Raw genomic sequence first — 13,773 nt, forward strand, 5'->3', positions numbered from 1 at the left:
ATTTACGCACGCCACGAATTGGAACCATTGTGTTGCCCGTGGTTCGAACACGTGGTCCGCGGTACGCCCTCGCGCAAACCGACGTACACCGCGATTGACTCATAAGCGCGTCACGCGTTGCTTCGTTCATTAGGAACAGCCGAGTTTAGAATAACTTTAAGGTTCGGCGAGTCACCTGTCAGAAAAAATTCAACCACTGAGTCTCGAATTTTACTTCCAGTCTTCGAATTGATGAAATAAGATTCACCGTATCGCTGTTCTAAAACCAATAGTTCCAATAAGACATTTAAAGGTTTGTTTTCTCAGTTATAATTTTCGAAAATAATGAAATAACATTTTCACGAAATTTTCCACTAATGGATATTGAGAAAGAACAATTAAAATAAATATAAATAAGCAATAGAATATCTCCAAGATCAGAACAGCGATATGCTCGCGACGCGCGAAATTCGAGAAGATCGAAAGAGTAATTAAGCGCCGTGTTTTTCGTTAATTGGAAAAGGTCCCTCGAAACTATCTTTCGCAATCGCTGGCCAGCGGTGATCCGACGAATCCGATATTTTTACGAGCCATTTTGAAATCGACGATGCAATTGAACGGCTTCGGGGAACTCGTAACCCCGAATCCACTCTCCCGAGCGCAAATGACCGCAGAAAATTGCTCGACGCGGTTCCGAATGCGCTACCAGAAAAACTTCCTTTAATTTCACTGGCCAAAAAAAAAGGAGCAGCTATCGCGTGTGACGCAAGGAAACCGCGATGCGGAGAGACGCGCGCTTGATAATGAATAGCGAGAAGCGTTTACGAATGTCGGCGTTGAATGGGGCTCCTTTTGAAGAACGTTCGAATTACAAGCGACGTTGTTTCCAGAAAACGTTCATATGCGTTGATTCGCACAAAATACGAGACTCGGCGTTACACTCTGCTCGTGTTTCTCATTTATCTTGTTCGTACGGCCGGCAAATAGTTCGGTGGTGCCGCGTTACGAAATCCTTCGCTTTGCAAAAGACGTTTCTTTGACGCCTTATTTTCTTCGCGATTCAATGATTCCGGAAACGATCAATTATGTTGTTTATCAGGTTGTTAGAATATTCCGTGCGAATGTCGTTTTATTCTAGTAAAAGAATATTTCATTTCTGCTATGTGCAGGTCGGTTTTCTCGATTAGACTAAAACAAACGCAGCTTCATTTCGGTGAGAAAATTATTTCACTAAATCAAGAAAAAGATATATTTTAATTTCAGTAAATCGAAAAAAAAGTCGAATACTATTTAGGAAAGGACCAAAGAAAATTTGTTTTCGTTCGAATCGAATAATCGAATTCTATACCTAACAGATCGAAAAACTATTAACAATAAATAAAAAAGATTAACATATATTCGACGTTTTCAGAAACATCGCATGGACGCATATAGTGAAGATCCGCATTCTGAAGTAGTAAAATTCTGCGACAAATCGTAACAGTGGGATACGAACGTGGTCGTAAATCATCGTGGGATAGAATCGACGTCAACGAGGACGACGACAACTACGACGTCGGTGAGGTCCGCGTGTCTTGTAGAGAGGTCGCGACACGAGCAGAAGAAAGAGAATGTCGGAAAACAAAGCGGAATCATTATTAGCGGTACGTGTCGAAAAGGTGTTCTCACGAGGAACGTAGAACTCGGTGGGGAACAGCTGGTCTACAGGGATTGATATTGATTCGGAGCACGCGGAGAGCCGGTGTTGCCGGGCAGTCACGGGCCAGTCTCACGTCGAACAGGAGGCTAGCCTCAAATGCCTCCCGAGTGCGAGGAAGTCGAGGACCGCGTCATGCCGGAGAAGATATCCTGCATCGACGGTCGGATCAAGGATCATCTGCGGTTCGCGGCTGCCACCACGCTATGCGGTGCGTTGTGCGACCAATATTACCGTTCAGTTGACAAGCTAAATATTTCAACCGGGTTCCGCCGATTTCGCTGGTTTCGCTCCGTTTCTTGTGCCACCTGTCTACGAACCGTGATTCTTTCCGCGCCGGCAACGCGTGTAGTCGACGTCCTTACGCCGCGCTACTTGCTCTAAAGTTTGTGGTCCCAGTGTCTCGTGTCCTTCTGGAGAAACGATTTCGCTGATGCGTGTAGAATCGATCCTTCCTCTTCGGTCAATAGATCGATCGATCGTCCGTTGTACCGTGGTGTGCGATATCGGAGATAGATTCGGAGTAACCTTTAATTGCATTAGATTAATACATTACACAATAGAATACATATTATAATATAGGAATATACAGATATGGAAACTTGTTGTGTATCTAATTGCTAAAGTATCGAAAAGGGACCGCCATCGGTGCTATGAACAATTATAAGCTCGAAGTAACTTTAACATTCTTCGCAGGTATTTAAACCAGAAGAGCCGTTTTGTTTAGATATCACTGATAGCGTAAAGATTACTTTGAGCCTATAATTGTTCACACGACTGTATTCGCAGGATATCTGTGCGCAGGATCTAGTAAATATATTGTTCCGGAGAATGTTGCCGCAAAGAATAATGTTCAGTGGAGTCTATCGTTTCCGTGCTAATGACAAACACTCGAAAATTGGGCTCGAAGGATGCCGTTCGAATAAAGTGTCTAGTAATGTTCATAGAACGTCGAGAATGCTTTGATCCGAGAGAGAGGAGTAAGTGGAATATATCTATCCGTATCATCACCATAAATCACTGTAAATGACCGTACGTAACCGTAGTCGGAACAGTGGTTGAAAATATATCTTTACAGAACTTAACCTAAATTAATTAATAGCACCGCGATCCAGCTACGTTTACACTCGAGTTCCAAACCGAATATGTGATACGAGCGAGGCAAACTGTGCGAATCGTAGCATGCCACATGTCGTTCGGTAACATGGGACCACAACGTGGGACCTATAACATGCTACTTGTCGTTCAGTGCCGTCTCATCGTGCCATAAACTTGCGCAACCTCGCGTACACTGTCATCAATAGACAACTGATTTTTATGCGAAATCAAAACTGTCTGCCTTCGTTCCAAGAAATAGAATTCATGTAGCAACTTTGTACTTCTTCGAATGTACATTTGTACAATATCCTGATTTACAAATGTTCCATTATCTAATCATTGTATTACTTAGACACATTGTCATTATAATACAATTTTTTAATAATGGAACGCTTTGGTATCGCGATATTACAAAAGTAAAGTTTCGGAGAGTCTCTACTGCAATATACACGGTGCCGCGATTATAAGAGGGCACTTACAGCGCTGTGAACAAGTAATTTCTATCATTTCTAGTATAAAGATCTACAGACATAGTTTGTTAACCTTCTACAGGCTCATATAAATAATTGAATCAATATATTAATTATATAACATCTCTGAGACAGCTAACAAGAATGTTTAAGAGAAAAATTCGGCCCATAGATGATTCAGTATTCGATTAAATATCACTAAAAATGTAGAAGTCATTTTGTGTCTACAATTATCATTCTCACCGCTGTAAATTAAACTCTGCTCGGTCTTTAGCAACGGGACAGTTAAAAGTTCGTCTCTTTCAACGATGATTTTCTCCACGTTTCGTTCCGTTCGCTCGAATTCTCGAAGGACCTCGATCCGATAGTCCACATTCCGTGGCGGATAGTTTATCTTCTGTCGTGCGATTATCGCGGAGACAAAAAACGTTGAGCGGAGGTCCTCGCTCCTCGATAACTCGAAGCAAAACGTTCCCCGGCACCCGACGAATTCGACCCGTTTGTTCTTTCCATCGGAAACAGTTACCCCGCGCGTACTACGGAGCATACCGCGAGCTTGACACGTGGGGATGCGGCGTTGCAAAAACCGAATTCATGTCCTCGGAGAAAAAGGTGCACGCGGTATGCAGACTCGGTAATCCTACGCGCAACTACTTAGTTCAGCTGTTTTTTGTGTGTTCAACTGATCGTCCGACTTGCTTTAAAGCCGCTGACCACACAGTTCCACGCGAAACTGGCCGTTATCGTGCCTCAAAGTTCACGTCATGCGATTTCATTGTAAGCCGTTGCAGCGATGTTTCGGAACCGAAGTTTCTCTCTAAAAAAACAGAAAAGCAAATTGAATTTTATTTATTTGCTTATTTGTTTATTCAACCGTACGGATAAAGGGCCGGTTGTACAATAAAGAAGAATGAACTAATCTTAGAATCAATAGAGTATCGGCGAAGCAGCGTTTTAGGCGAATAATAGAGACACATCAGCTGTGAATATGTCTGTATTATCGCTGTTGACATTAACAAATTGAATTAATATTTTCATATTTATTTCTCTTGGACACTGCATTAAACTATACAAAAATTTTCCAATGTTTTAGGGAAAATCGAACAAGGAATAGTAACGGCAAAGGTTTTAAGCTTTAAAACTTCTTCTTAGAGTACATAGCGACGAAAACGGTCATCAGATTGGCTGCCAAGAGCACCGCAGAAAATGCATTTATTTATGCGGACTCCCTAAGTGCGCCCACAGTAGCTGTCAAACCCATCGATTGACGTTAGAACTAATCCAGCATTTCTTGAAACTAAGGAAAAACCACGTATAGGGTGTCCTTAAGGTTATTCGAAGTAACTTTTTCCTTTAGAAAAATGTTCACCGCGGCTTCGAGCATTTTATGGAGGATCGATAAAGCGCGCAAATGCTTTGGCGCACACGGATCACGTTCAGATCGTTGCAAATATTTGTAATAGTTCGCAGGTGGGCTGGCACGCGATTCCCCGTGTTTTTTCGAGAAATCGACCGGGAGTCACGGCTTTCATGGGGCTTTGCAGGGGCAACCGTGCGGCGGGCAACACGCGACACAGGCGGGCAGGGGGAGGACTTGCTAGGCGATTAGAAGCACCCGCGACTGATATATATCACGTGTTCCGTTCAGGTGGCCTGACTCGGCTGTGTTAGACTGTTAGGTGAATAGACGACTAGACGGCTAGGCGTTACTTCGGGGGCTGTTTAAATGGGATAGTCGGCGAAAGGGTGGCGGTAGAGGAAAGGCTAACGTACGGATCGAATTGATTTTAGTCATAGTTGTGTAGGGTTTTGACCGGACGTGGCCAGGGGACTGGTCAGTGACGGGTCAGGCGAGCTATCGTGCGGGTTGCCATACTTACTTGCCGTCGTATGTGCCTCCGCCATCAAGGATATTCGGTTAGCGATCAACGAGGGGTCCTCCTCCTGCCCATCGATCGCGTTGCAACACGAGCGGACGCTCGCAAACCAGCCGTAAACTTCCCATAAAGGTAACTGAACCATGTTCGCGCAGTTCTCGTCAACGCCGAACGAACGATATATTACATTTACAGAATTTTATTACGCAGAATTGCAAGATACAACGACGCGCTAAACTGTCCGTACACGTCCGCGTTTATGACAAAAATGGATAGCTTCGATTTAAGATAGTAGAAGGAATATAAAAATCTGCGAACGTCATTGTATTAATTTTAAGGTGTGCCAACGTCGTCTGCAGCCGCTACGCGCGTACAGAATTTATCTAAAACGCTCGTCGCCAACAACCGACCCTTTATTTTATAAATAAAAATGCGTTTCGATAGTTTGACAAGGTCTGATATCGTTGCGAGAGAATATTTAGATTGCGACTGTCATCTACGAGCGGCGCGAACTATCTCGGTTGTCACGGTGTTAGAACGGGATTCGTTTAAATCTTCCTGCCGCGAGATTGGCGAATCCACTTTCCCAAGAACGGCCTTATCGTTAGATTTTCAGAAACGAAATTGCAGCCTGCGACACGGTATCGATAAGACCGCCCGATAAAAGTATTCAGTTTGGCTCTGCCTTCCCAACGGTGTTAACCCATCGATTTCTTATGCATCGTTGAACGAAACACTAAACAAATTTTCATAAAATTAAGAAATTTAATAATGGAAAATTTCCTCATTCGGTCATCGACTCTGTTCGAAACGTGGAGATCTCTGCATGCGGTTGGCCAGGTGTCATATATCTTACTAATAATCACTGGACGTCTTAAAGACGTCCATTTTAGGTCTGAACGACTTACGCCCGAAAATGAAAGTCTTTTAGACATCTTATTGCATACGTTAAAAGGACGTCCAACTTGAGACGTGTTATAGACATCCCGCATCAGACTTCTTAAAGACAGCTTAAAGACGTCCCGTATCAGACTTTCCTTTTAACGTCTTAACGACGTCCGAAATAAAGCGTCCTTTTGAAATGAAACTCGCAAATCGAATAAGCCTCCTACGAAATCGATCTACGAAACGATATTGTTACCTCTCGAGTTAGCCTTAAAACTGGCAATTTTGATTTGCGAGAGAAAGTAAACGTTCCGTTGGAGGCCGCGCCGATGAGGAGCGATTAATAACTTTGTATCGTGTAGGAGCTAACGCGATCGGTGCTGCGAACCGAAAACGGAATTTTTCAACGAAAGGACGAAAGATTTCTCACGCACGGAACAACGACGGATTCCCTACCTGCACCACGTGATCAAAATGGGTAATGATAGAAGATTGTAATAAATTAACGGATAATTGGTATTGGCCGATTGACCATGCTGTCGCGACCTCTGCGCGCGTATGGCCGCGCGGTGCGTGCGTTAGCGGCGCTGTCCGTGCGAACCTGCCCGCCCCGGGCCAACAGGGTTAATTAGCTCAAACTAGCCTCCATCTGCGCCGACGGTAGGGGGAACGCGATTGAAGATTTTACACGGCCGTTCCACCTCGATCGCGTCGATACCGGCGATTGCGCGACTCGGACCAATCGCTTCTTGTCATTCTATTGTCCACGCTGCGCGCGATATCAACGCTCCTCGCGCGACCACACCGTCGGCCAACCGTGTTTCTCGATAGTCGGTAGTAATTCACTATCTTATAGATCTACGCTAGATCGGAACACTCGTTTTCTCGTAACGTTAACACTATAAACGAAATCTCGTTTAAACAGATCAGTACAGTATAAGCCGAATTTTTTCTGAATCAACCGAGATTACTATGCGAGTTTTTTCTGCATAGCACGGTTCTATTGACTGTCCGAAGAGCAGTGATATATTTTTATATAGTATCGCGCGATTGTTTAAACATATACGACGTTGAACATAAGCGAGCTAACAAATTGGCTGTGTGCGTTGTCCCGTCAAACCGCAAGATCCAATTTATTTCATATTTAGCTTTTATTGTAGCAGTGGCTACAATAATCATTTTAAAAATACGAGCCTCTAATACAAAAATGAATAAGTCCAACAAACTGCCTATAACACTTACACAATGTACTAATTAATATAAAATGCTTATAACGGCTAATTCTCCGGATAAAATAATTCTTAACGGTATCACGAATGTCGTCGACAAAACATTTAAGAAACGCAAAGTTAAAATACGTGTGCAACAAATTCTGATTCGAGTGTTAGCCGGTTAAAATATTAAATCGAATGTTAAAACGTTGACAATGGGAATTCGACGAGTTTATCGCCGATTAATTCGCTCGAATTTCGAAGATCCGTTTTCAAAGGTGCGCTGTTGTTCGCGCTGCGAACGAGACCGTTTGAGCGAAATCAATATGGCCGCGTCCACGGTAGCGTAACGATGACACCGTAGAGGTTAGCTTTCTGCTGCTCGGGTGACGGTATTAGTTCGCTTATCTGGCTTCGTCGAAGCAATCCCGCCCTCGAGATGGTGACGACGTCGTTTCACAGGGGTCTGTCGATTCCGAAACGCTTCCTCTACCTGCTTTTCAGATGCGCCTCCTGTAAGTGTCAAAAACGGTTAAGCCACTTTTCGAAAAATCGTTGACAGATCACCTCGGTATCTATCACGGGACACCTGTAATCAGGAATTGCGAAATAGCGAATCATGCGACGCACGATATTTCGTTCCGGGAAAAATCCTCGTTCTAAGTGTACGCGTCGTGGCACCATGTCGATCTTGATCCGTTCGAGATCCAACGATTTTGAAAACTAGGGATTCCCAGCTTGAGAAGCGGGAATCCAGCCGAGCGTCACGGACCACGCATGTGTACGACGCTGTCACAAAGACGTTCAAATTTCTGTAATTAATTCGGTAATTACCGGTTGGCTTGTAATTCTCCCGCGCTGCTTCCGTTTAGTATCTCGAGTGCAAATTCTTCAAAGTGCATCACGGTGTGCATCGCTGCCAAAAACGCGGCACCTCTCGCGACAGCTGAGCTACCTCACCGTTCGAAGGACCTGTAGCCTACGATTGACTTGGTGAGCTCAGGATATCACCGCGATCGGTACATTGTTGACCCAATGTAAACAAAACATATTATTAAAACACTGACTCAACGAAACGATGATTTTTGTTTTATAATATAAGTTAACGGTTTCAACGTGTATACAGCAGTGATTCCGTGACGATTAGATGCGTGGACTTGACGCAGCAAGTATTATCGGGAAACTTTTTATTAGTTCTCTAACGATCGATTAATTATTTTCAGATCGGCGTGCGATGGTGAATCAGCTCTGGGATCATAACGTGTTCAGGAAATGGTTCCACCGGAGGAAGGAGCCGCCGCACGGTCGCATGTTCAGCGAACCGGCGTGCCAGAGGGACGTGGCCACCTGGTACATGGTCTTCCGTGGCCTGATCTTCGCCAGCTGGCTGATCATCATCGTCTGCTCGTTCTTCGAGATCGGCAGCTGGGAGCCGTTGCGAGCGTACGACAAATGGCCGATCTACCTGACCAACTGGGATATAGTGCTTGGCCTCTCTCAGGCGTTTATCGGGCTGCTGTTGACGACGAGGAGATGGAAGATGCAGAAGACGCCGAATTACGATCCCCAGGGAATAACGATTGGCTCCGTCGAAAGGATGTACTGGTTCCTGTTCGTGGTCACCATGAACACGGCGATCTGCGTGACGGTCACCTACTGGGCCGGCGTCTACGACCCGAAGGTTCACAAACTGGACCCGCTGAACATGATGCAGCACGTCTGTAACACCATCCTGATGCTAATCGACTTCTGCGTTACTAATATTCCATTTAGGTTAAGAAACGTTTGGTGGTGTTTGACGATAGTACTCAGCTACGTGACCTTCTCGCTAATTTATTACCTAGCCGGCGGCTTGGACAGGTTCGGGCACTATTGTATTTATAAGATACTCGATTGGAAGAAGCCGCTGTCTACCACGATGTTCTGTTTAGGCGAGGCCGCCGTCGTCACCGTGATACATTCGTTGCTGTGTATTCTGGAAAGAATCAAGTATCGGTTGTATGCGAAATGGTTCGACATGTCGCATATCTTTCAGGTAGAGAAGCCGGCCGATATCGTATGAATGTTGCGTTTACCGAAAAAATGTATTAAAGTCCGTAACGCGGACCTTTATAGCGTATTTCTGTATCTCATAGTCGATTTTTGTTCTTCCGTGATTGAACACGTTCGCGTCGAGAAGGCCTAGTTGAGAGTAGAAGCGGTTTCGATTATTATTATTACTATAAGTGTAATTAAAATTGTAATCGAAGAGCGCGGACGAATCCGCGGCAGCGTCGCGCATGCGTGACAACTGTCAGTTCAAATTGAAACGTTTCGGGCGACGCAACGAAAGCTCGCGAATTAAAACAACGCGGAGGACGCGCGAATCGAAGAGCGATTCTAGGCGACTAGATTTAGTATTGTGGGAAGGCACTGTGGTTCATAGTTCCATTAGCGTAAACTCTAGTGATCGATGTCAAAGATTTGTTGTAAACAAAAAGTAATGCATTGAAACTGTTTTTAACGTACGCTGGTATTTATACACGTTTACAGGTATGAAAGCATTTCATTTCAGTCCACTATTTTTTTACTTATCGCATTTTATATCAATGTTATAAAACAATGGAAAAATTCCTCTATTTAACAATAAATCCCGTGCGACGGAGAATACAAACGGAGAATCTCGAATTGTTACCAACAAACGGAGATTTATAAATGTATTGTGGATGGTACAGCATGTTAAACTATTTACAAAATGCATCAAGAATTCCCTTTTCTTCTCCTCGTATTGTATCGTGTACTGTATATGTTATACAAGGTGTCAGGAGTACTATATACAGTAGAAGGACAGTGGACAAACATTCTGGAAAAATAGCAACGATTTATTAATAAAATAACGATTTGAAGCAATTATGGACTGCTGTATAAATGAATGTTAGGCTACTAAACAAGCCCTTGATCACAGACCATATTAAAACTTAGCCTAGATTAAAAAATAACAATGATCGTTTTCATGATTCGCACCGGACGAAAATGGTCGTCACCATTATTCGAGACCCCGAAGATTTATAGTACTTTCAGTCGGCACGGAGTCAAGCAATAGTACCTGATACTCTGTGCCTACCACATCGTCCTGATAATACATGGAAGGCAATTCCTCCGTGAGCAACAGTCCTTCCTCGAAATCACTGGCGCCCAACACAACGTCGGTCGCCCCAACAACAGAGTCTAACACGGCACCGTTAGCCTTCAACTTCCACACGTCTGAAAACGTCAAGTCAGTCCTCGCCGAGCCCTGATCTTTTCTCACTTGTTGGGACAACTGATTGGCTGCAACGTTTACGGGTGGTTCGGCAGTCTTGATCGTGTTGGAAAGAGGCGGCGGCTCCGGTTCCGGCAGAGAACGATCTGCTTCGTTTGGTGTGCTGAGAATCACAGCGTCGCAAGGCGCGACCATAATCATTTGATCCGTGGGCTCCGACACCGAGGGCGCGGTGTATAAAATGTAGTCCATGTTGCAGATCGGACTCCCGGATACGGTATTCGAGGGTTTATCACATTCTTCCACCGGGGTGCCGTGCACTTTCAACATGTGCGCCCTTAGCGTGGCTTTCGTGGTATACGACCTTGTACAAGTCTCAACCGGACAGTGATACAGCGTTTTCAATTGATCCTGCGGAGGCACTGGTTCGACTTTAATTTGATCCTCATTGTTATTCATTAAACCAACATCGTCCGACTCTAGATTTTCAGCAGAGGGCGGGTTTATGCAAGCTATGGCTACGTCCAGCTCCAGCGACTTCCTTTTCGACTTCACAACCGGATTCACTCTGGAGCATTGCGTGTCCTTGAGCTTGCCACGCTTCTGGCCGTTTACAGTATCTTGTCGGCCAGCGTCCGTCTCCTCTTTAACCTGATGCTTCTTTATATGGACGTATAGGCTACTCTTGGCGGAGAACTTCGCGTTACATAGGAAACATTGGAAGTATCTGCCCTCTTTGTGGGTCAGTCTGTGCTCCTTGAGATGCTCGGACCTCATGAACGCTTTTCCGCAGGAGGGAACGTCGCACACGAACTTGCGCTCGTTCGTGTGCTTCTTTTGATGCCTCTTCAATTTGCTGGACGATGAGAAGGCCCACTGGCAACCTTGGAACGTACAAAGGTAAGGTTTACAGCCAGTGTGGGAACGCGTGTGCGCCTTGAGCCTGCATGGCTTGTCAAACACCTTCCCACAGCCCGGCCACGAGCACTTCACGTCTACCTCCTTGTAGCTATGGCATCTCTGATGAGAAGTCAGCGCATTACTGCTGTAGTACCTCTTCCCGCAGCCCTCGTGGTTACAGACGTAGGGAGCGTGACTCTGATCGTGAGATTTCATGTGCAATTCCAGGGCCCGCTTCGTTTGGAATTTCTCCTGGCAATTCGGCACTTGGCACACTATCCTGTTCGGTCGACTATGCAGCTTCGCGTGGCTCCATAAATTATAAATCGTTGTAAATCGTCGATTGCAGCCCTCTACCTCGCATACATAGTCCTTGCGTTTCAGATGTGTCTCTTTATGTCGTTTAAGCTTGAACTCGGAGTAAAACGCCCAGGCGCATCCTTCGAAATCACACTGAAACCAAACAATAGATTAGGAAAAGCTAAGATAAAAGTTGAAATTGAAAAATATTCGGATATAGTTACCTTAAACGGCCTCACTCCGTAATGAGCTAACAAATGGCCTTTCAGAGCATAAAGCTTGCTAAATTGTCTACAACAATCCTCGCGTGGGCAAGCCCACACTTTCCCATGCTCGGTAACAGATACCGGTTGCAAATTGTCATCTGTGATACCCAGTTCCTCCAAAGCATTGGATATTACCATTTCATGATTATTAGCGTTGTCATTCTGCTCCATCGTGTTGCTCCAAGAAGTTGAAGTGTCCAGCTTTGGCAGCTTAGGAAAATTTCCAGTAGCTTCTATCAATTCTGATGTTTTCCCCTGGTAAATCTGCTCCTCTGTTCCAGTGTTGATGACAATCTGTGTCATGTTCGAAATCTTATCTGTGGATATTGCTACAACAGCCATTACTCCATCCTCTGTATCTATAAAATCCTCCCCAGAAATCTTAATCTCGTTGTCTAACTTCTTTTCTGTCCCTGATATCCTTCTACGTTTCTTAATGATCCTAGGCTCCAATCTGACCTTAGTCTTAGACTTGAATTGTTCGATTATAGCATTCTCGTTGTTATCTTCCAGCTTTTCGCTCTCTAACTCTTGTACAACATTCTCTACTCCCAAATCTTGTATATACAGATTTGTACCATCCGACAGAACAGAGTCCTTACCAGACTTAACAGTCTCTTTGTTTAGCGTTTGCATGACTTGCAAATTATCGATAGAAACTTCTATAGATTTGTGGGTCTGCTGCTCATCGGACATTATGCTTTTCCTAATTAAAGAATTCTGCCCTGTTTCCTCGCATATCACTCCAACATCCCCGTTGGGGACAACAAGGGTAGGTTGTGCACTAGTCGAAGGCAGAATCTCTCCAGCCACCATCATATCGTCCGGAGAGAGGGCCAGCGGATCCAAATGATCCAGCTGGAATTCGGGAAGTATGAAACCATCTTTTTCGCAAGCGTCGAGCAGTTTCTCGTTCTGCAGCTCATGCAGTAACGGGTCGTAAGATAGGTTAAGTTTCTTGTCGGACAGATCGATGTCAATCGACAGACCGTCAGGGTCCTTTTCCAGAAAAGCGTGCTGCAGTTCCTCGCCCAGGTACCGGTCGACGCCCTCCTCGACCCCGGACTTGATCGCGTCGAGATCCATGCTCGACACGGACTCCGTGCGCGTTTTTAACCATTTCTCGATGTCGGCTACAGTCTCGACATCGGCGGTCTTACCGATTGACGGCTCGACGACGCTCGAACAATCCCCGACGGTCCCGTTTCCCTCCCGGATATTCTCAACTATCCAAACCCTCTCCGGGTACGTCACAGTCGCCGCTTCTTCCTCCTCGTCCTCGTCGCCCCTCGCTTCTTTATGTGTTTCTTTTTTATTTGTTTCCTCGCTTTTGTCCTCGTCCGGCGTAGCGGTCAGCAGACTGAATTCACCGTAACCTATTGCCGAGCCACCCACGACGCCGACCTCCCCGTGAGGCCAACCACCACGTACCGAACACAAACCACGCCGATTACGAAAGATTCGCGGGATTTGTTTTGACTTGCAAGCGGAGGGAGTTCCTTTACGAGACATTTGACTGCCCCGTAGCCAGCTCTGTAGGGGTCCACACAGAGCAACAACGCCGCCATCGAAGGAAAACCCCGCTAAACGAAGTTCGCCAACCCTGTTTCGCCAATCGGACAACTTCGCAGAAAACACTATACGCGTGAATGTACGTGAACGCGTCGATTATCCGTGGTTCTGTGCGACCGAAATTTCACGGGATCGTCCCAGAAGCTAATCTAAACTGGAATGTAAGAACGTTAATTTTACTGTAACGATGTTATTTTCAAGTTATTTCCAATTAATGATCGACCAGTAAACGGTGCACAAACCACCTCTCTGCCTCTGACTTTGCCACAATACGTCGT

The 13,773-nt window shown here is 45.2% G+C and overlaps 2 protein-coding genes across 5 annotated transcripts; one reads left to right on the forward strand and one right to left on the reverse strand.

Moving 5' to 3' along the window:
* Window positions 1–1,603: 1,603 nt before the first annotated feature.
* Window positions 1,604–10,108, forward strand: LOC144468838 (protein rolling stone). 4 transcript variants are annotated; one of them, XM_078178596.1, is made up of 2 exons: window positions 1,604–1,886; window positions 8,440–10,108. In XM_078178596.1, exons 1-2 carry the CDS (start codon window positions 1,775–1,777, stop codon window positions 9,276–9,278), a joined length of 951 nt encoding a protein of 316 aa, XP_078034722.1. In that variant the 5' UTR covers window positions 1,604–1,774; the 3' UTR covers window positions 9,279–10,108. The 4 variants fall into 4 exon arrangements, with proteins under 4 accessions (XP_078034722.1, XP_078034726.1, XP_078034723.1 ...); XM_078178600.1 differs by lacking the exon at window positions 1,604–1,886 and adding an exon at window positions 5,049–5,252; XM_078178597.1 differs by lacking the exon at window positions 1,604–1,886 and adding an exon at window positions 7,507–7,731.
* On the reverse strand, window positions 10,057–13,492 carry LOC144468837 (uncharacterized). The gene is made up of 2 exons (XM_078178595.1): window positions 11,882–13,492; window positions 10,057–11,810 (listed from the first exon to the last, which is right to left on the reverse strand). Exons 1-2 carry the CDS (start codon window positions 13,433–13,435, stop codon window positions 10,242–10,244), a joined length of 3,123 nt encoding a protein of 1,040 aa, XP_078034721.1. The 5' UTR covers window positions 13,436–13,492; the 3' UTR covers window positions 10,057–10,241.
* Between the last annotated feature and the right edge of the window lie 281 nt (window positions 13,493–13,773).

Source organism: Augochlora pura, chromosome 4 (genome assembly GCF_028453695.1).
Source record: "Augochlora pura isolate Apur16 chromosome 4, APUR_v2.2.1, whole genome shotgun sequence".
In the NCBI taxonomy this organism is placed as follows: Eukaryota; Metazoa; Arthropoda; class Insecta; order Hymenoptera; family Halictidae; genus Augochlora; species Augochlora pura.

Coding starts and splice junctions, on each gene's coding strand:
- LOC144468838 (XM_078178596.1), top strand. CDS start 1,775: ATGCCTCCCGAGTGCGAGGAAGTCGAGGACCGCGTCATGCCGGAGAAG. Junction 1,887..8,439: donor GGCTGCCACCACGCTATGCG/GTGCGTTGTGCG, acceptor AATTATTTTCAG/ATCGGCGTGCGATGGTGAAT.
- LOC144468837 (XM_078178595.1), bottom strand. CDS start 13,435: ATGTCTCGTAAAGGAACTCCCTCCGCTTGCAAGTCAAAACAAATCCCG. Junction 11,811..11,881: donor ACGGAGTGAGGCCGTTTAAG/GTAACTATATCC, acceptor GTTTGGTTTCAG/TGTGATTTCGAAGGATGCGC.